A 21,472-nucleotide genomic window follows, 5' to 3' on the forward strand; every position below is an offset into this window, starting at 1 on the left:
CTCATCCCTCAAAGGCAAATAAGCAAATCCTGAAGTAAGAAAGTATTTCCACTCTTGGTACCCAAGGAGACAAGTCTCACACAGGGCAAAGTGGAATGAATTGCAGAAACTGCCCTGAGCTCAAGGGATCTGGAAGAGGCTGAAAAGCAACTTTTGTGCCAAGTTTTTTCTTAAGCATTTTAAAGGATGCAGCTAGAACTAGTTACAAGATACTACTGTGCTAAATACTTCTTGCTCCCAGTGTTATCTATACAGATAGGAAACAGGTCTTGAGCAATAAATACAGCACTTCCAACCACCCTCATCCAGAAATAGCAATAAGGATATCTGTGTTTTATATAAGATCCTAATAGTCAAAATAACCCCCAAAGAAATGACAGGCAGCCACGTCCAAATCGGAACAGTTTGGGTTGGAAGAGGCCTTTAAGAGTTATATAGTCCTACACCAACATGGGCAGAAACAACTTCTGTCAGACCAAGTTGCTCCAAGCCCCGTCCAACCTGATCTTGAACACTTCTAGGGATGGGGCATCTACCACCTCTCTGAGCTACCTGAATGCTTGATCACTGATTAAAAATGTTCGTACAATTACTTTCTTAGGCACTTTCAGTCCACTTTGAGCAAGTTGCAATACCAGAGAGGTGAGAATTCTCCTCAGACCATCTGTCCGTTTGCAGCGATGAGCATCACCCACGGGAACATCTCCTTGGTCCTTGGGAGCCTCCTCCCGAGCGGCCCCTCCTCTCCCTCGCTAAGGACGCAAGGTGCCTTACACTGGGCGCTCCCACTGTGGCAGCAGGCTGGGGAAAGTTGTGCAAGAAGGAGAGTCCATGGTCGTGCTGGTTGCAGTTGGATAAAGCTGTTTCTCCTCAAAGCGAAATCCCTGCCCGCAGCGTCCTGTGGGCTTTGTTCTGGTTTACGCCCCAGGCCCGGTTCTAAAGCCACGTTCGGCCTTCTCAGCGCCAGCTGGGGACGCTGCAGGAGGTCTCGCCCTCGCAGTCGGATACACGACACTCCCATTTCAACACGGGTACACCCGCACCCGGTGTGTTCCCTCTCGGTGTCCGAGGGGGCGGACGGGACGTCCCCGCGGCGCGGTGCCCTCAGGGCTGGGCCCCCTCAGGGCAGGTCCCCTCAGGGCAGGTCCCCTCAGGGCGCGATGCACGCGCTCCCCTCAGCCGCGCCCCGCTCGCCGCCCCGTCCCGTGCTGCCCGCGCGGCGCTTCCTTCCGGGCGGCAGCACCGCCGCGGCGGGAGCCATGGAGCGCGGCGCGGCGGGGCCGCTGCCCCTCAGCCGCCTGGCCGGGCCGCTGCTCCGTAGGCTCAGCGAGCTGCTGGACCGCGCGGCGCCCGGCAAGGGCTGGCGGGAGCTGGCGCAGCGAGCGGGGAGCCGCGGCACGGTGCGGCTGAGGTGAGCGCGGGCGGCGGCGGGGCGCGGGCAGCGGCGGCGGGGCGCGGTCCAGCGGTGCGTGTTTATCTCTCTAATCCCGTAAAACACTGAAAGTCCGCTCGGTAAGTGAAGGTATCACCGCGTACTGAAGGTATCTCGCCCCCAGGTTTGCGTGGCACTGTGATTTAAGGAAGGAAACGTTGAGTGGAAATGCGTAACCTTGTATTCTCTTTCGGAAGCTGTCGTTATTTCTTTGTTTGTGTTGATTGAATCCGCTGTGATTGAACGTGCGGGATGACAACGACGCCAAAGTTGAAACGATAAAGTTTAGACACAGTTAACTACACTGCGCAGTCGGTGTGTTAGGCTGGGCTCCAGCAGTCACTTGTTTACAACAACTTTAAAATCAGTCTTCCTGTACTTTGAAGTTAAGAGTCTGACTCACTCGCTACGGCTTCTGAATTAGGCTCATGGAAATGAAAGGTGCTGTACTACTTTTTCTGCTGACACTTTAAAAGTGAAAATTAGAAGGTTTCTTAATACATTTGCTGAGATTTGTGAGGTATATGCATCTCTTTTACCATCTAGCTCACTAATACTAGTTTCTGTCTGTGGAGGTGTCACTGAATAACCTCTGAACTCCTGAAACTTGAAGGAAATGCTGCAAATATGTCCAAATCAACTAGGAATTTCCCATCTCTATTTTTGAAAGTCTTTTTAATTTATCTACAAGTGATTGTTTACCCAGGTTCTTTCTGAGGAAAAGGTATTGAGAAGGTCTGTGTCTTGTCTTTCTCGCATTATTCCATAGCCCGCTGGACTTGGAGCAGTGTTCCCTCCAGGTGCTGGAGCCGGAAGGCAGTCCCAGCTGGAGTCTCCTGAAGCTGCTGGGGGATCGGGGCTGCACTGTGCTGGAACTGGCAGAGTCCTTGCAGGCCCTGGAGCACACAGAGGCTCTCCGGTGCCTCAGCCATTCAGGTCAGTTCTGGGCTGTGCTTTCACTGCAGCCCTGGATTTTAGACTGGGAACACTCAAGGTAGCACTCTACAGTAACCAAAAGCATCTTTAATGCTTGAATTCTGGTAGCTGGGATCCAGATGATAACCAAGGTTATTGGCTGATCTGATTCTGAGGTTAAATGTGAGCCAAGCCTTCATGCAGTGTTATTGCAGACTTGGACTTGTCTGCCTGGGTGTGCTGGGTGTTGTCATTCTGTCTGCTGACTGGGGTTTGGTCTCCCTGTGCCTCTGGGAGATGCTTATGGACCTGAGATGGACAGACAGGTAGTGCTGCCAGCACTGGGGTCTGGAGGTGTCAGTAACTTATCCCAAGCGAAGGGGAATGGTCCAGTTGGGGTCCAGTATGTGCTGGATTGGGTCCATCTTACTAACTGGACAGATTAATTTAGGATAGAACTAGATTATTTTCTACTAACACATGGATTTGATCATCCTTGTGGATCCTTTGTAGCTCAGCATATTCTGTGATTCAGTGTGGCTGTTCACAAAGTCTGGGAAGTGGGGCAGCACAAGGAGATACACAACTAGGACCGTGTAGATCAAGTGCTACTTGCTGTAGTACAGAACCAGAGCCCTCTCTCTTAGGTCCTTCTTCTTCAGGATGGGGTGAAATTCAATCTCCTGGGAAATGAAAAATCTTCTCCTTGAATGGGAAGTGGAAATGAGTCCTGCAGGCTCCTTACCATGGTGATGGCTGTCCGGTTCTTTGGACAGTGTGTGAAAAGAAGCCATGGGCTGAGAAGCATTGTTAGGACAATCTTGGGCTTTTTCAAGTGTATTGTAGCAATGCTTTTCACTCTTCCATCAAGTGTTTCCCAGTGTGTCAGCTAAGGATATAACAATTGGATTGTAGGTAAGATTATGAATACTGAATTTGCATGGTTTCAGAGTCTGGTAACCATAGATGTCACTTTGCCATATTCAAAGGTAACACATGCTCTGCATTTTCCAAGTAAAATGGAAGAAGTATTTATGTGTCTTTGTAATCAATCACAAAATTAAGCTGGAAGGTTTTTCTTTTCCAACCATTAAATTCCATGGTATGTACAAGAAGTGACTGTGTAGTGCTGAATAAACCGCAGGAAAAGAAATGAAACTGTGAAGAAATTATGGATCAGATTTCTTAGAACTTGTTTGGAATGCTTCCGATGAGTGCAAAATGCTTATCTTCCAGTGGATTTTTCTGATCTGTGTTCTTAAGAGCTGTTTGCGATGCAAATTGGGAGAAAAAAAAAAAAAAAAAAAAAAAAAAAAGTGGAAGTTTTGGAAAGGGCAAACCTTAATTTTTCTGTCATTTAAATTGAAGTAGTATAATTGCTTTTTCTGTTGGTTAATGTTAGAGGATCGTGATGCTCAAAAACTACTTAACACAGTTTAACTGCAGAAAGCAGCAGAGGAAGTGCTAAAGAGGAACTGAGGTAGTGATCTCCAGTGCTAGGTCTAGAAGGAAGTGATTTTAGAGCAAGAAAGGCAGGGAATTTCAAAGTGCTGCAGCTTTTTTGGAGTAGCTGCCAGCGTGTTCCACTCTTTCAGAGAAATCCTGTGTGTGAAGGCAGAACTCACTGTCCTGCCAGGCAAGGCTATGCGATTTCCCAGTGCCATGTGCTTTCTGTTTCAGGCTGTTGTCTCCAAGGGTTCTGGTCTAGTTGTACCATCCAGAGCAAAGAATGCTTCAAATCATGATTTTTAAACTTTCTGTTCTCCTTCTGATGACCTTGGCTATACCAGTGGATTTGGTTTTGAGACCATCCTGTAACAAGATCTGGAATGGTTTAGGTTAAGAAAATAACTGCATCATATCGGAGTGGTGTCAGAGTTGCTCTCCTGGCAGTTAAGATTTGAAGCAGAAGATTTTACCTTGCAGAAAACCCCACCCTTGTGTTCTGCAGGAGTCAGAGGCATAAAGCTGAAACCAAAGATTCGGTTCATAAGAGTGCATAAGGAATAGCAGGAAAATGTGCTCTGTTGGACTTAAACTCTGACTGCTTTGATTCCCTCAGGCTGGGCCTTAATCTGAACAGCTCAAAGAAACTGTTGGGAGTGAGCAAACATTTGAAACTGAGAATATCCTTCCAAAAAGGGATCCGTGATACCATGAGACATATTATTTCTTTTAAAATTAAAATACCTGAATTATACACTTTAAATCTTTTATGAGCTCCATTGAGTACTGATCGATTTGAGCATGGATTTTGTGTAGTGGAAGACAATTTTGAATGTTCTAAAGTAATACAACTAATTGGAACTGTGTGTATACACAGTACAAACAAATTATTTTCAAGTATATTTAATGACAGAAATGTTCTGTGCTCCAAGGGCAATTTAAATGCAAATATAAATGATGGACTTGTATTTCTTCATAACTTTCCTATGTGTAAATTCTGTCTTAAAGGTGTAAAGATCATTGTACAGCCAGACTCTCAAGCAGTGCTCTCTGGTCAGGTCGTCAAGATGTGCTGCTGGGCAACAGGACACCCATTTGTGCAATATCAGTGGTTCAAGCAGGAAAGAGAGGTAAGAGTTCATAGAGAATGCAGGGTTTTTAAACAGTTAAAATAACACGATGATTTTGGATCGTCCTTTTTTTAAGACTCTTATTCACAATGAGAGAAGATTGCTGTGTATACTCATAAAACTCATAAAGTTTAAGAAATGCTGGATGATCCTGCGAACGTGCTAAAACAAAACTGTGATTCCTTGTGTTCACCCCACTTCATTGCTGGGGGCTGTGAATGTGGAATGGGGCAGAAAGGAAGCTGTAAGTTCAGCTGTGTCAGCCTACCAGTAAGTTTTGAATAAGTGAAGGAGTTGAGGATGGTGTTAAGGACTTGGGATTAAATACTATCATGCTTGATCCTGGTTAAGATTAAACCAATTGAAACTGAAGTATTTTTGGTTCACCTGTGATGCAGGTTCCCCACGGTAATTCTCCAGAACTGGTTCTGAGTCCAGTGAGTGTAAAGGATTCTGGCTTTTACATCTGCCGAGTGAACAGTGAATCTTCTTTCACGTTCAGTCGGTGGGCACGCCTTGAAGTTTGTGAGCTTCAGGATCCACCTCATGGTGAGTGGCAAAAACACCTTCTGAAAGTGCCTTCCTGCTTCCTCAAGGTGCTTGGGTCCCTGTTGCTGTGCTTAGGTTGTCTCACACTTCCTTTTCTTGTTACTTCCTTTTCCTTTTATAAGGGCTCTTAATGGGTTTGCCTGAAAACAAGTTGTGCATTTGTAATCAGCCTCAGCCACAAAACCTGACAGTGGGGGATGCTTTAGTACTGGAATGTGGAGCTGTTGGAAACCCAATTCCTCATTACCAATGGTTCAGAAATGGATTTCCTTTGGCAAATGGGAGCAAAAGTGTCTACACGGTAAGTTACTGCAATGGCCACACTTGGGAGCTAATGTTGACCACCTTGAGCTTACCACAGAAGGTTCCCTTGAAGAAAATAATTTCTCCAGAACCTTGGTAACTTCTTATGAAGTGCTCACTTGAAGTGCTGCTTTTAGTTTTTTTACTCCTTCTTGCCTGTGGGGCTTAGATGCAAGGCTTAAATACCTGATGCAGGTATTTTTGGAGGTCTGTTGGGATGATTGTGATGATGCTTGCGCAGGTGCAAGGCTTACCTGATGCAGGTATTTTTTGGAGGTCTGTTGGGATGATTGTGATGATGCTTGCGCAGGTAACTTATGTGGATGTGGGACATCAAGGAACATACTGGTGTCATGTATTCAATGACCAGGAGGACGAAGACAGCAAGAAAGTAGAAGTCATTATAGGTAAGGAGTTCTTCTATTTCATACAGGTCAGCTCCTTTGTCCATTTCTTCCACATCACTAAAATTTATTTTTGAAGCCTTCAGTATTAAGACAAGCACATGCCTTCTATATTTCTAGTTTATCCATTTGTTAAAACACTCGCGCTTGCATCCAGCAAATGGCATTTTAGAGTTTTGGGTTTTTGTGGTAACCAGCACAGAATTGCTGACTCTTTTTGGCCCTGCCAGCATGTATGTGGCTTGTTAGCAGATTGCTAGCTGATTTATGATTTTTGACAACTAAAAACCGCTTTAACCCTTGCTGGGGACATGAACTCTGTTACATGGAGTCCTTCAGCAATAAGGAGAGGTGAGATTGTTAATTTCAAGTAGAATGAATGAATACATTTCAGTGCATGTGTATTTGTAGTGAACTGAAGAGGAGCAGATCTGTTTGCATAGCTTCCAGATTTATCTGGCAATACTACTGTGTAACTTCCTAACCTAAGAAATACCCTGGTTTAGTACTCCTGAGTTTCAGGAATCATTGCTGTACAGTGTTATGGCCAATGCAAATTTACACTGCTGCAAAGTGAGCCACATTGCAGAGCAGCTTGACAGTGCCCTTTGTCTTCCACCTTGTGTGCTAACTCTCATAACTGAGAGCTCATCTTCCAATTTTTTCTCCTCCTTAAAACACAAGGAAGGAAAGCTATGGCAGTGGAGTGCACAGAAGGTAATGTAAACCTCTAACTGTGAATCAGTTTTAAAAATCGGTGATGGGACTGACAGGTTGTTGAGTGTGTTGCTGAAAGGCATGTGTGGATTAAGAGCTTGGGTTTAACACACTGATGAATGATGCGACAGTCCTTCTACACGTGCTTCTCTCTTCATTGCCTGGACACCATGATCTAGATCACACAGGAGAAAAAACAGGCTACTTCCTTCTTTTGTGGTATTCAAGTGATCTGGAGATTTCTTTGGTGGGGCTCAGGAGGCAACATCCTAGCAAGAAAATCTGGAGATATTCGGGTACCTGGGTGATCGAGCTAGTTCCAGTATCAGCTCCACGTGTGCAGAAGTGTTTCCAGCAACTTCCTTAGGATGATTTCTGTTCTCCTTTGCACTGTTGCAATAGGGAGGAGGAAGTGTATTGTGACCCTTAGTGTTGGTGCCATCCCTCCCTCGACTGCCGAGCATCTCGCAGGCTGCAGTGTCCGCAGCACGGGGGATTGTGTACAGTGGTGCTCCGAGACAGCACTGCTGCTCCAGAGATGTTTGTTTTCTTTTCCCTGCTTTCCAGTGTTCTCACAATAAAGAGGTGAATCCCCTGGTAGCTTAGGATGTTTGGAGATTGTGTCTGAAGTCTTTCTGAATACACACGGCTTCCCAAAATCAGATTTTTTGCTCAGGATGTTGCTTTTTCAGCAGCCCTTCAAGCATCTGTTCTTCAGTGGGATGATTTTGATACCTTGTTCCTTTTTCCTTCAACCTACTTGCATGCCTGTGGGATTGAGGTGTCCTAACTTCCCCCCTCTTTGTTTTTACATTTACTGTACTGCAATGCTGTGTCTAGCACAGCTTAATGTATTGCTATAGGATTTTCTCTTCTCTGTCTGGAATAAGCACAAAAGGTTTGATTTGCACAAATGCAAAGTCAAAAGTATTTTAGAAAGGTAGTTTGTTTTCTGTGTTCAGCTTTGTTTAATAATGGCATGACACGTTTTTACTAATAAAATGGGATTTCTCCTTCTTGTTTAAACTATTATTTTATCGGTGTTTTTCTTCACAGAAGATTTAAGTGATCTTCAGGAATCAGGTAAATGATAAATTTTGAAGAACTTTAACTTGGCATCTTTATTTTATGTTACAAATCACTGAAAGCTCGCTGGGTTGCAGTATGAACTTTACAGTATTTGGATGTACCTGTAACTGAGAATTGAATAGGATCTGGTATCACCTTAAGAGCAGCACAGCTTTCTAGTTCCAAGAGATTTAACTTGAAGTACATAGAGAATCATAGGGGTGCTGTTTGTAAAATAACCCAAGGCTGCACATATACTTACATAGATACAAAGGGAATTATCTTTCTTGTCTGGGGTTTCTTGGGACTCTCAGTTTTAGCACATTGCTACTTTCTCAGATAATTATGGTGAAAAAGATGTGAGGTGTCTGGCTATCATTCATGACATGTTGAGTGGCATATTTCTTCCAGTCACGTTGGAGTCAGCCAATGTGATTTGAAGCCTGTTATGTGGTTATTGTAGAAGTGTTGCTCCAGAGGGGATTATCCCTGATACAGTTTTTCTAAAACCTCAACTCCCAAAGATAATTTCCTGGGTTAGATATCAAATATGTTTATGTTTTTGGCCAGCCTCAGTTTCAACCACTGAAGGGCTTCTGTGTCATACCGTGTCATTTTATCTAGGTGAGCCACTTTGGCACTCTGCTTGCTGTTTCTCTTGGCACAGCATTGGCTTTGCCACCCCTCTGTGAAGTGCAGAATAAAATAATTTTCACATTCAGATGCGAATCCCTGCTAAGCATCCCCCACCTTGCATGTCTGCATTTTGTTTGGAGACGATGAACTGGTCAGATGTCAGTGAAACTGCCAATGTGCAGTTTGTGAGATTCAGCATCTATTCTTCCTTAATCTATAGAATTAGCTATTCACATCCTGTCAGGTTGTTTGCTGGAAGAGGGTGAAGGAAATGATCTAAACAAAAATAACAATATCAACAAAACATCCCCAAACCCTACCAAAACAAAAAGAGGACTTTTCTTGCATTAAACTGGCAAAGTTTTAGAGAAAGCAGTGCTACTAGACTGTGGCTGTGGGGAAGATGCAGTTAATTTCCTGTAGTCACTGACACTCTGCTCTTTTCTTCTATTTCAAACAGATCCACAAGAAGAATCAAGTCACAGACCTGTGGGTAAGTAGTTTTGGACTGAAATGACTGTATGTATTTGACATCTAGGATGCAGATTTTGCTGCTCCTGAGTATTGCTGCTACTGACACTGCCAGTGCAAGACCCTTGGGGCAAATAGGGAGCTCCAGGGAGGGAGATCTGTGCATATTTGTGTAGTCCTTTTAGTATGCTTGTTTGCCCGTTCAGGAGTAAACTGTGCTGAGGGTACCAGTGTTTTTAGTGACCCGTGAAGCGTTTGCAGCTTCTCATCTGTTTCAGTTTACTGCTTCAGATTCCTGTGGCCAGGCCTTAGCCAGGGTGTTACTCCATTCCTTTGAACACTTGGAGCCAGTGGTACTGGGATGATGTGATAGAAACGATTGCTATCCTGTCTGCTAAGGAAATGCTGTCCTTGCACTCTGCCTGTTCCATCATGTGGATGCTTTGATGCTGAGCTGAAGCTCAGAAAGAGATGAATAGCACATGTGATATGAAGAATAGTTGCTGGGTTTTTAAACCACTTTCTTAAATTTGCACTGTAGACTCGAGTGGTCAGGCATGTTGTCCTGTTGATACTTAACCAGATGGAAAGGCTGCTGGCCTCTGTCAGAATTTTATGGCTCTTTCAGGTTCATTAGTGTGAAGGGAAGTGGAAGTGTTCCCCTTTCATGCAGGTGAGGCTTTTTTCTTCAGGCTGAAAAGAGTTGAGCTGTGTTGATGTGGGATGACTTGTAAAATCAGACAAAATATTGTGCCTGAAGTAAGATTTCACTTTGGAAAAGTTTAAATTTAAAGGTGTTAAATCCATGGAATATATAAATGTGACTTTTTTTTTTTTTTTCTCTGTGTGTCTTGGCAGCCACAGACAAGGTGGCTCTGTTAATAGGAAACATGAGCTACTGGAATCATCCCCAGCTCAAGGCTCCAATGGTAGATGTCTATGAATTGACCAGTTTGCTAAGGCAGCTGGATTTCAAAGTTGTATCTTTGCTGGATCTTACTGAGTCTGAGATGCGAAATGCAGTGGATGAATTTTTACTTCTCCTGGACGAAGGAGTTTATGGTAAGGATACAGAAATCCCTTCTGAAGTAGGTCCATTTTGTATGTATCAAGTAGCAAACATCTGGTATTTGCCTCAGCTAAACAACCTTCAGTGTAAATATGATGTATGTAGAATGGGAAGAAAAAGTTAAAGGCAACCACCAGCATATCCTCTGGCTTTGGTTAAAATGTTATTGTTCCTTTACTTTTAGAACAGATCAGATGTTTGAACTTCATTCTTTAACCACACCTAAAACTGCTGTGCAGGCTTTCATTTTGTTTGATAGTATTGATAGTACTTTGCTTGCCTAGATTTGATTTTGGGGCACAAAGCACAAGACAGAAGTGGGGGAGAGCATGATGGAATTTATGCATGGAGCAAAAGCCTTGCATGGAAAAGGCCAAGAGTGATCTGGTTTAGAGTGTAAGAAAAGTTCTTACATTTTCTGCTGACTGCCATTATTTTGTCATTTTTCTAAGATTGTATTTGCTGAGATTGTATAGAAAACTCCAGAAATTATTTAGGACAGAGAGCAAAATGTTTTCCCAGGTCCCTATTTATTGGATTGCAGAATTCCTGTAGTAAAAATCCATTTGAGAAAACATTATTTGATCCCTTTTCGGAACACAAGGTCAGCTTATTTCTTAGCATGACTTTTTTTACGAATGTGTTACTTGATGCTCTCTCTGTACAGAACTGCCTGCTCTGACATTTGGGCATTTATATCTGAGCCAAAACCTGCCTGACACGAAGCCTCGGTCTGGCTTTTGAGAGCAGTTTGCTTTTATTATTCCCTGGGAAATAGATGGGCTTATCTATTTGGGTGAACTTTGAGATTTTTGCACCTTCTCAATTTTTCTCCCTAATTGTGGACATGAATGTAGCAAATAAAGTACTGCAAGGCTTTAATTAATTTCTCAGCAGCACCATATGACAGCTCTTACATGGCATATTTTTGCAGTTGTACTTTTCCAGCCACTTGGTACAAAAGGTAAGCAGAAGAGTTTTCGGTGGTGTTTGGCAACAACTACTTCTGTTTAAATGATTACTTTGTTCTTTCTGCATAGTGGCTATGAATGGCTTAAAGCCTATAAAAGATGCTGTCAGTGCACAAATAGGTAACGATTTATTGCCTTTTCTAGTGGGCATAGTTTCAAATAGGAGAGGCATAATGACTACTGCTGTTTAGTCCCTGCTACATATAAACCTGATGCTTACTAGGTTGTGTAATTCTGGCTTACTGCCAGGAAAGTGGCATTTCAGATGCTGGTCCTTAAGAGCAGGAGTAGTAAACAAAGTGATGACGATTGTCTCCTCTGCTGTCTTAGTCTGTGCTGTTCTAAATGTGGGCTGCAATTAACATTGTATTCCACACAGGGTAAAAGCACAGACCCATGTGTTTGAAAGGCTAAAAATATTTAGGCTGCTTTCTTCTTAAATGAGAGGGACTGAGAGAGGGAGGGAGGGAGGGAGACAGATATCAGTTAAATGCTGACGTCTCTGAGGAACTTGAGCCTACTTAAAATTGTTGTGTGCGAGTCTCTGTTGAGGCCCTCCAAATATGTTTACTCCACTTACCCCAGGTATGTGCAGATTTATTTCTGATCTTGAGCTCAACATATTAACTGTTGCAGGTACTTGGCACATAGCACAGTCATCTGCCAAGGATAGAAAAGGAATGTACTCAGTCAGTCCAATTACTTACAGAATATATGCTCAGATACATAGAATCTCAAATATAACCCTGATTTAGGTCCAGGTTCAAGCTCTGGAAATCACATTAAGACTTTCCTTTTAATCTAGGGCCTAACACAAGGTTATGCAGTTGCACTTCATACCATTTTTAGCTCTCTTGAAGCTCACCAGACTCAGGTAGCCCTCATATTTTCATTTCTTGTAGCTGTGTGTACTGAAAAGGTGAAAGCATCTAGCCCACCTCCACAAGCTACTATGTTAGGGTGAGGCTTATTTTGGGTTTTGTCTGAATCTGCCAGTGTTGTAGTGACTTAAAATTTTCAGCAAATTTTAGTAAGAATAACAACATAAGAATATGGTATCTCTAGCCAGCATAAATTGTCAGATTTCTGTTGACTTTTATTCAGCTGAGCACTATATTCTAATTTCAGATCTGACCCACAGACTGCTTTGACTAGATAAATAAAAATTCTTTTTAGAAGATGGAATTTGCATCATTAAGGAAAACCAGCACTGGGAATGGGCAATAGGAAAATTCAGTTAAATCATGCAAACCTCTGGTAACTGCATTTCATGGCAGTAGAGATTACTGATTCTAGGATCATCAAATATTCATGCAACTTTAAATGACTTTAACATTGGACATTTTTATTCATATAAGGAAAATCTAAGTCCTAGTTTGCAGTTCCCTTTCTCAGAGTTGAGAACAACTTTCTTATTTTATTGAAGATTCTAAATCTTAAAATGTTGTAGACTGTTGTGCAGTGACACATGAAGGACATGATGGCAGGATAATAATTTCTGGCTAGGTAAGCCTGAGAACAGTTTGTTTAGTAGACCCAGAAGAGTCATGAGTGTGTAACTAGGAGATATAGCTGCAATCAACTGAACATGAGCTGTTGGTAGATGGTAACGGGGATGTGCTCTGGAGTCCTGCCAAACTCTTCAGCATTATTTTTTTTTTCTGTCTATAAGCTGCAGACTTAGTGCTGCTCAGAGCTTTGTAATTGCACATGTGGAGAAGATGTTTTACGGTTGGCACATTTCCTTGTTCCTCTCTGTGAGTTACACATCACACATAACAGGCTGTCTCTGTTACAGGTTAGAGCATTTTAAGAGTATTTAACTCGGTGTGTGTATGCAAATACCTAACTGATTCTATTGCATGTGTGATTTCTGTGCTTCTTTTAATTTATTGTGTTGGTGTATTGTGGAGTTGATGTTATTGTGGCTTGAAGTGGCTTCAGTGAACTCCCTGGCCCACAGTCAGCGCTGTGCATGACGGTTTTGACCCTCTGAAATGGACAGAAGTCTCTGATGCACTGCTCACTATCACACTGTTTTGAACTCAGGATTGTTATACTATGCTGGCCACGGCTACGAAAACTACGGGAACAGTTTCATGGTTCCTGTTGATGCCCCGAATCCCTACCGCTCAGCAAACTGCCTGTGCGTGCAGAGCATCCTGCGGCTGATGCAGGAGAAGCAGACGGGACTCAACGTGTTCCTGCTGGATATGTGTCGCAAAAGGTATCTCCTGGGGTGCAGCTCTTTGGGGTCTGAACAGAAAGATGGGCCTCCTGCCAATGAGAAGTCTTCAGGCTGAAAATTCACTGTACTGCAAAGTTCATGGTTCTGAGAATTCACAGCCTGCACCTGAGTGCTTTTAGCATCAGTAGGATTCACCCACAGACTTCTGCCCATGGCCTTGGATAGAGTTGTGAACCTGGTGGTTGGACTTTGTTCCCATGGGTACATTCCTACCTCCTGATTTCAATGACATTTATTTCTTTTTTGCTGTTGTTTTTTAGAAGTTATAAACAGACTGATTGGATTAAAGTTAAATTTGGCATCTTAAAGAAGAAACAGGACCCTTTCCCCTGAGATCATTATCCATCCTCTTCATTACAGGGAGGAAGGAGAAGCCCTGTGATCAAAGGCATGTTAACTTAGCAGAAGGGCTCAAGTGAAGTGCTTATTTTGGAATTCCTGAGAGCCATGGACTTTGCTTCTATACTGAGGATCTTGTATCTTTATTTAGAGGTTAAAAACCAACTGATTTATGAGATTTTTCTACACAAAGTACTGTGTTCTTTCCATGTTGAGAAACTACTGTGATCAATTAAACTTTCACTTGAAATCAGCTCTTCAGTCAGCACTTCTGGCAATTGGTCTCAGAGGAATGTTTCATAACAGAAAGTTGCTGGCACTTTAGTATCTGTGCAGCCTCCAAACTTCTCTGCCAATGAAATGCCCATGACCCAATCAGCTTCACAATCTGCTGTCCAAATACAAAATCCATTGTACTAACAGCACCATGTTTGGTGGGGAAAAGAAAAATTTAAAAAAAAACATGCCATTTTTTAAGTAACCTAAAATGGGCAGATATCAGAATTGTGTTTTTCAGAGAATGCAGCCAAACTCTGCTGGTTACTACAGCATGCCCTTCTCTGGGTAATGCCTGGTGCCTCTGTCTTTACACTGCCCTCAGGCAGAGTGTTGATGGGGCTGACTTTTGTATATGAGCAGTCAGGATTCATTATAGACTTGGAGGAGTGAAACAGATCACTGGTTCTGAACTCTCTCTGTTTTGTGTTTTGATTTTGTTGCCATTATGAGTTCTCAAATTACTGTTTTACTTTCTCGTGCTTCCCTTTGTTACAGAAATGAATATGATGACACTATTCTTATCTTGGATGCTCTGAAGGTTACGGCAAACATTGTTTTTGGATATGCAACGTAAGGAAGTTATTCTTCTGTGCCACAGAAATAACTGATACTGTATAGCTGATCTTTTTCAGAACTGTGCTGTGGGCCAGTAACCTTGGTCACTTTTCAAGTGCAAAAAACTGCTGAACAGAAGTAGTAAGGAGCTTTACTAAAGTCATCAGTAATAAATTTAAGCTCCTCATGTGAGCAGTTTGATGAACAGGTCTAGTCTGTGATGTCATTTTAAGAGAAACTTCCATCAGCTGCTTGCAAGGGGACATGAAGAGCAGGTTGGCCTTGGACACAACCTGGTTTTCAAATTGTAGGGTTTGTTTCCCCATTCCCAGTATAAATTTACTCTTAATCCTGCAGGTTTTTCAGTGTTTTTTCCGTGTCCAATGCTGATGATCTCACAGGTGCCAAGGAGCAGAAGCTTATGAAATTCAGCAGCTGGGGTTGGCCAATGGAATCTTCATGAAGTTCCTGAAGGACCGTTTGTTAGAAGACAAGAAGGTCACTGTTCTGCTTGATGAGGTTGCAGAAGGTGAACTCCAGCTTACTGCACTAACAGTCTCCTCAGTCTGCCGTACTGAAAACAACTTTGCTTCCGTGTCTTTCCTCTCATTGTGAATGTGTTACACTGATTAAATCTCTTTCTTGTTGTGTTTTGTTCAAATAGCAGGTGCTGCTAGACAGCATATTAACAACATTACTGATGCTCAGCTTGTTTAATGGTTTTCAGTTTTATACTTTCCTCTTCAGTGAACCTTATTTGTTCTAAGTATCTTTCTGCATGGAGCTTTGAATTGTCCATCCACAAAACAGCTCTTCTGTCCTGTGGTGCCAGCTGCTTGTGGTAGTCCAGTCGTTTGCATATTCATTTAAACAATTAACATTATCCTACTTGCCTCAGAGTGCTATAGCAATAATGATTTGTTCTCTAAGTGCAGTAAAAAGGGCAATGCAGTGTGTTAATTTGCCTGGTTCGGTGATTGTATTTTTGATGTTTTTAATGGGAGAAACACTAAAGTAAAAAGTGTGGAGGGAAAGCTTACTGCTTCTGTGCAAACACCTGCTCCAAGCGCAGAACAGTGTCAGACTGGTGTGTGGAGGTGCATCAGCCCAGCTCTGCCCTGGGTTCAGCAGCCTGGGGCAGCTGCAGGTCACAGAGCTTTGTGTTCTGTTCAAGAGCGCAGGGAAAGATTGACTTGTCAGGCAGCATGACAAGCACTGCTGTGAGTGTTCCCAGGTGTTGGGTGTCAGGGAGTACACAGGTTTGTGCAGACAGTGCTAGAGGAATGTTCCCATTAAGTGTTCCATGGAAACAGCCCCCATGGAAAAGGCTGCAGCCTGCTGGGTCCGTGGCTCTTGCTGTGCCTGTGCCACAAGAGTGCAGTGCTGGCTCATGGTCAGCTTGGTGGCCACTAGGTCCCCAAGCAAGTCCTTCCTTGCACAGGTTCTTCCCTGCAGATTTGCGTCCCAGAGAGTCAGGGCCCTTTGTGGGCCTCTGCAAGGGATTATTCCTGCTTGGGAGCAGAACTTGGTGTTCCCTGTTACTGGACTTCATGACATTCCTCTCTGCTCAATTCCACAGCCTGTCCAGGACACTCTAAAGAGCAGTACAGTCTTGTGGGGTATCAGCCACTCCTCTCCGTTTTTAATCATCTGCAAACTTTCCAAGTTTTATTCTCTGTCCTGACATGTGGGTCATTAGTGATGCTGTTAAATAATCAATATTGGGCCCTTGTATCTAAACCTAAAATACACTCCCCTTACCCCCAGTTCTTTAGAATAATCTCCTCCAATGGAATTACTCACATTCTTGAACTTAGCCCCTGTAATTAGGACCTTACCCAGTCAGAGCTGTGATGCTGCTTGGATGGCTCTGAGGAGCAGGGGACGATGTCGGCCAGGCTGCATGCGACACCTCGGGGCTCTGCAGAACTGCTTCAGCCTTCAGGGAAGGAGTAGCTGAGCAAGGAGTACCTGTAAAACAGCAGCTCCTGATGGGTGTGCTGGCTCTGGCATAACCACAGTCACCACACATTGCAGGAAGGTACTTAATTCAGTTGGAATTGCAGCAGCATTGATTTTGAAAGAACCTCTCTGCATCTTGTTTTTAGATATGGGCAAGTGTCCCCTTACCAAAGGCAAGCAAGCCCTGGAGATCCGCAGCAGCTTGTCAGAGAAAAGGGCATTAACTGATCCTGTTCAACAAAGCACATCTTCTGCAGAGTCCCTGGCACGGAACCTGCAGTGGGCCAAAGCTCATGGTACTGTACAGTCTGCCTTCAGATCCTGATGGGAGAAGGAAGGGCTTGTACTACTGAATGGAAATGGAAGAAATTCAAGGCTATAGCTACATTTTCATTACTGTGTTCAGTTGGAAGTTTTTGAGTTGGAGTTTACCCCTGCATGAGATAGTAATGAACAAGGTGACATGTAGAATTCGTGTATGTTCAGTATATTTAAGACCACTCAGACACTGGAGGGGGAGACTTAGGGGTTGTCTGTCTTCTGGGACAGTCTCCCAGTACTGCTTGTCTAGCAGTGACATTTGTAAGATGTCATTGATCTAGTTCCAACATCATCACCTAAAATGCCAGGTGAAAAGCCAGGTGAACTGTATGGTAAATGTGCATGATGAAAAGAAGTTTTCAATGCAGACAACCAAGAAAAATAAAATAAGACTGAGATGAGTTCCAGGCTTCCTAGCCTTTTAAGAAGGCCAGTGGGGTTTAAGACCTGTTTTTACCTTTTTCACCTAAACCTGTTGGAGTACATCTTCAAATTTCTTTGACAGTTGGGGCAGAGGGTCAGGAAAGGCATTTCTAAGAGCACTCGTCATATAGGAAGACTCTCTCAGAGATGCAGAAGTTTAGTTGTGATCCCAAGCACTAAATTATTGTTTGTTAAAGGATTGAAAAAGAAAAATGCATATGCTAAATTTATATTTAGACTGTAACAATGTGTTATTTCTTGGCAGAGCTTCCAGAAAGTATGTCCCTTGAATTCCAGTGTGGTGTTCAGATTCAGTTGGGGTTTGCAGCCGAGTTCTCCAATGTCATGATAATCTATACACAGATAGTTAAGAAGCCCCCTGAAATCACAGCTTGCAGAGCCCACATCACAGACTTCCCACTCGTAAGTGCTTCCTGCTGCTGTCTCATGATCTTGCTCCACTGAAGTTGAAAATTTTCTGCTCCACCCATATCAAGTTGCATCTTCTATAGTAAAATGGGTCTAAAATGCTGCAACTTCTCAAACTGAAAGAAATACTATTTTATGGTCTACAAATTCTATACAATCAATTAAGTTCTCTTTTTTTTTTTTTTCTTGCAATAGGACTTGGATGTAGATCCTAAAGAGGCCAATAAAGGAACTCCTGAGGAAACTGGAAGCTATTTAGTATCAAAGGACCTTCCCAAACACTGCCTCTACACCAGGCTGAGTTCACTGCAAAAACTAAGGGTTAGTATATACTGTTAGTTACGAGTTTGCCCAGATAATTGACACTGTTTATGTTGCTTTGCAGATCTGTTGAGGCAGCTGTGTATTGTTAGTGTTGTTAGTTCTTTGGAGGGAAAGAATGGATAATGGCACAGTTCAGGGACTTTAATTTCAGCTGAAAAGTAAAAGGCAGGGAATTGATGCATATGCAATCCTGAAACAGGTGTGCAAGGCCCTTTGTATTTTCCAGGCCCATACTGAACTTGGCCAAGATGGTTATTTTTGTGCAGATAACCTATTGCATGCTCTGAGGGTATTCCTATGCTTTTTAGGAGGAACATGACCTGAAGCAGAGCTGCCTCTTACAAAATCATTAGTGGGAGATGAAAGTGTTGTGTATCATCTGCCTGTGCTCCTGGCACACAGTTTTTGAAAGGTTCTCTTCAGCAGACTGGGGCACAGCTAAGTGTCTCTGTATCTTTGTGTCATGAACATCTATGCCAGACACAGCCTGGCATCTCTTCTTCAGTGCTTTTGGCAGTTGAGGTAACACAAGTGCTTCTGGAAACAAGGAGTGACCAAAAGAGGACCTCAGGAAACAAGGCCTGGCAATTGTGTGTCTCTAGCTCCTAAAAAGGTCACTCTGCTTCTCCAGGAGACTGGAGCCTCCCTAAGTGTTTCCTGTTGTGTTTATTTGGGGAGGAAGTATAACTTTTCCTCTCCCCCTTTTTCTGCTTTTACAGGAACATTTAATCTTCACTGTTTGCTTGCACTATGAGTATTCAGGAATAGAAGATACAATGGATGAAAGAAAGGAGATTAATGTTGGGAAGCCCCTTATTGCTAAATTAGGGCTTCACCCTGGATTCAAAACCAAGAACTGTCTCCAGACATGTTGCATGCCTGGTTATCCTTTTCATAATCCAGTAGAATTGAGTCCAGAGGCAGCTGAATACTACATCCCTAGTCATTGCCAACCCAATTCCTCTCCAGGTGTTTACCATCCAAACTGTGCTTGCTCAAACAGCATCACACAAGCAGAGGCATGTTCCTGCAATGGAGCTTCCAGGATGTTGGCTTCAAGACACGAAGTACAGCATTACTCACCCACTGTGGAAAAGCATAATGTACCAGTAGAGACCACTGATGATACTGTTGAACTGGAATTCTTCCTCTCTGACAGCCTTAGCTTCTCTGAACAGCAATAGCTGGGATGTGTTTGGACTAGACCATCCTTGGACAGAGGGGCTTCCACACTGACTCTCCATCTTCTGGAGTCTGGAGACTTCCAGACAAGGCCCTGCAGGGTCTAGAGTAGGTGCTGGGAATGAGGTTGTGATGAAAATTTTTCATATCTTAAGAGACAAAACTGGACCAATAGATTTAGGAATGAAAAATGCATTCTTTCTATTTTTTTTTTTTTTCACCTACTATTTGTTGTTTGGTACAGAGAAAAATCTGAACTGCTCAAAGTTTTCTATTCTTTGGCCATCGTGTGTTAGGATTGGTCACTGATGTTCCAGTGCCTTGGATGTAGCCAAAAAGCAGCTCTGACTGCATTCTCCTCTCTGATTGCCAGATATCCAGCATCTGGCAGTGTCTGAGAGGGATAAGAACTGTGCAAGGAACCCAAAACCTGGAGAGCCAGCAAATTGACATCACTTTTGTTTTTAAGAGAACTACAGATTATCAGAGGGAGCAAAGTCACGGAATCATACTGTGGTGGATTGTTTCTATTTTGATTTTTTTTTTTCTTTTCCATAACACTTAAGATTTTTGCTGATCTGATACCTGATTTTTCATATTCTGGAAGAACACTAACTGGAAAGATGAGGGCAAGTACCTGCTCAGCAAGCAAGGTATTGTATGGTCAGTCTCACAGACATGCTGAGGGCTAAAACAAGAATTACAAGAAGAGTGATGTTTTATTAGGTCATTGAAAGTCTTGATGCTTTGAAAATGCAAAAAATATTGGGGTGTAAGGAAACTAAAATCAAAGGGAGTTTTCAGACAGGGGTAGTAGCCTCTCCTGTACTGGTAATGTTGAGAGGAAGAATTGCTTTAATTAAGATCCTCATAATGAAAACAAGATAAGTGAATGTTATTGAAGCAGACAAGCCTGTTTCAATCTCCAGTGGAGAGTGCTGCGATCTGGTGCCCTGGCAATGTCTTGGTGTGGCCATAAAACTTTTGAGATTGGAATGTTAATGCTTCTTTAACTAAATCTGGTGATCTTCAGGATGCTCTGTGCTGAAAGGTGGATATAGGTACATGGATATAGCTGTTTCCAGATGACAGCCATGCTTGAAGTAACCTGTACATGAGCTTGAATTTCTGTTTTCCTTCTGCAGGGTGTTAAATAGCATCATACCTATTAATGAATGAGATGGACCTGCATTAACTATTCTGTGCAGTTGACTTCTAAATCAGATTATAGTTTGAGACGATGGTCTAGGAGTGTACTACTTAGCTAATACTTTGTCAGTTTCCTAATATGTATAAAAGCTTATTCTTTTTTCTTACCCTGTAATAAATTGTTTGTCCACAAAATCATGTACTATGTGCATATGTAGTTGCTACATTCTTCTATGCCTTCCAGCCTTAAAAAGCCCAAAACTTTATTGAAACAAAACATGTAAGGAAAGAATTTCCTTAACAGAAAAGAAGGGAAATCTGAATTACGAGCTTCAGCTCAAGATACACAGGTCTGGGCCTGGGCTGATAGCCTTGCCCCTCGAAGCTAAACCCCTGCCTCTTGAGAGGTGCAAAGGCATTCGATCTTTAACAGGTATCCTTGGAAATATTTGTATATGCATGCATGTACTTCTGTGTGTGTGAATTGATTTAAATCCTCTATGGGAAGTATAGTATAGATATTGCCATCTTAGATCTGGAATTGAATTCCTGCTGCACTCATAGGAATTAAATACTTTCACAGATGTTAAACAGTCAGCAGTTAGGTGGTGCCAGATTCTTCAGGCGTAAACCCCTGCCCAGGTCTGAACCCTGTGACTCAGCAGCAGCCTCTGGCATTCATGGTGCCTGTGTAAATCATTCTGCATTGATTCTAGACAGATTTCCCTCTGTGTGCATAATCCATGGAGCAGTTACCAGAGTGAACGCTGCCATTCAACCTCATCACCCTTTTGCACATTTACATTAAACCTGATTTTGCTAATACCTTTAACAGAGGTTCTCTGAGTGACCTAAATCACTCAGACTTGTCCAAATTGTATGACAAAAGTCTACCTGTGGCAGTAGAGTGTCTGGAGGAAAACTTTTATCTGTCTGAACCCTCTTTAAAAAGAGATTGGTGATGAAAAGGCATTTCCTCACTGCAGCACTGTCTTTAGGAAGTGCTCTAACTGTTTTAATCGTTAGTGTTCAGAATGAAATACTCTGCTTCTTCAGAGCAAGCAGCAAGCAGCACCCATTTCCTTTGGCCCAGGTCCAGGAAAGCACTTTAAAAGTTCAACAGGCATAAATTAACATTTCAATCTCAGTG

At 42.9% G+C, this 21,472-nt stretch overlaps 1 protein-coding gene across 4 annotated transcripts; it reads left to right on the forward strand.

Moving 5' to 3' along the window:
• The first annotated feature begins 431 nt into the window (after nucleotides 1–431).
• On the forward strand, nucleotides 432–20,517 carry MALT1 (MALT1 paracaspase). 4 transcript variants are annotated; one of them, XM_041403831.1, is made up of 17 exons: nucleotides 432–1,411; nucleotides 2,202–2,368; nucleotides 4,802–4,923; nucleotides 5,322–5,472; nucleotides 5,595–5,773; nucleotides 6,086–6,182; nucleotides 6,864–6,896; nucleotides 7,953–7,979; nucleotides 9,061–9,093; nucleotides 9,930–10,133; nucleotides 13,161–13,338; nucleotides 14,473–14,547; nucleotides 14,934–15,061; nucleotides 16,641–16,790; nucleotides 17,504–17,661; nucleotides 17,863–17,988; nucleotides 18,711–20,517. In XM_041403831.1, the coding sequence occupies exons 1-17, from the start codon at nucleotides 681–683 to the stop codon at nucleotides 19,173–19,175; spliced, it is 3,024 nt and encodes a 1,007-aa protein (XP_041259765.1). In that variant the 5' UTR covers nucleotides 432–680; the 3' UTR covers nucleotides 19,176–20,517. The 4 variants fall into 4 exon arrangements, with proteins under 4 accessions (XP_041259765.1, XP_041259768.1, XP_041259767.1 ...); XM_041403834.1 differs by having other exon boundaries at nucleotides 18,961–20,517; XM_041403833.1 differs by lacking the exon at nucleotides 14,473–14,547.
• The last annotated feature ends 955 nt before the right edge of the window (nucleotides 20,518–21,472 follow it).

Source organism: Onychostruthus taczanowskii, unplaced genomic scaffold (assembly GCF_017590055.1).
Source record: "Onychostruthus taczanowskii isolate IOZ18803 unplaced genomic scaffold, ASM1759005v1 scaffold201, whole genome shotgun sequence".
Classification (NCBI taxonomy): domain Eukaryota; kingdom Metazoa; phylum Chordata; class Aves; order Passeriformes; family Passeridae; genus Onychostruthus; species Onychostruthus taczanowskii.

What these genes read in the sequence shown, in the direction of transcription:
- MALT1 (XM_041403831.1), top strand. Translation starts at nt 681, where the DNA reads ATGAGCATCACCCACGGGAACATCTCCTTGGTCCTTGGGAGCCTCCTC. An exon ending in GGTTCAAGCAGGAAAGAGAG is followed by an intron (nt 4,924 to 5,321) that starts GTAAGAGTTCAT and finishes CCTGTGATGCAG; the next exon opens with GTTCCCCACGGTAATTCTCC. An exon ending in GTTCACTGCAAAAACTAAGG is followed by an intron (nt 17,989 to 18,710) that starts GTTAGTATATAC and finishes CTGCTTTTACAG; the next exon opens with GAACATTTAATCTTCACTGT.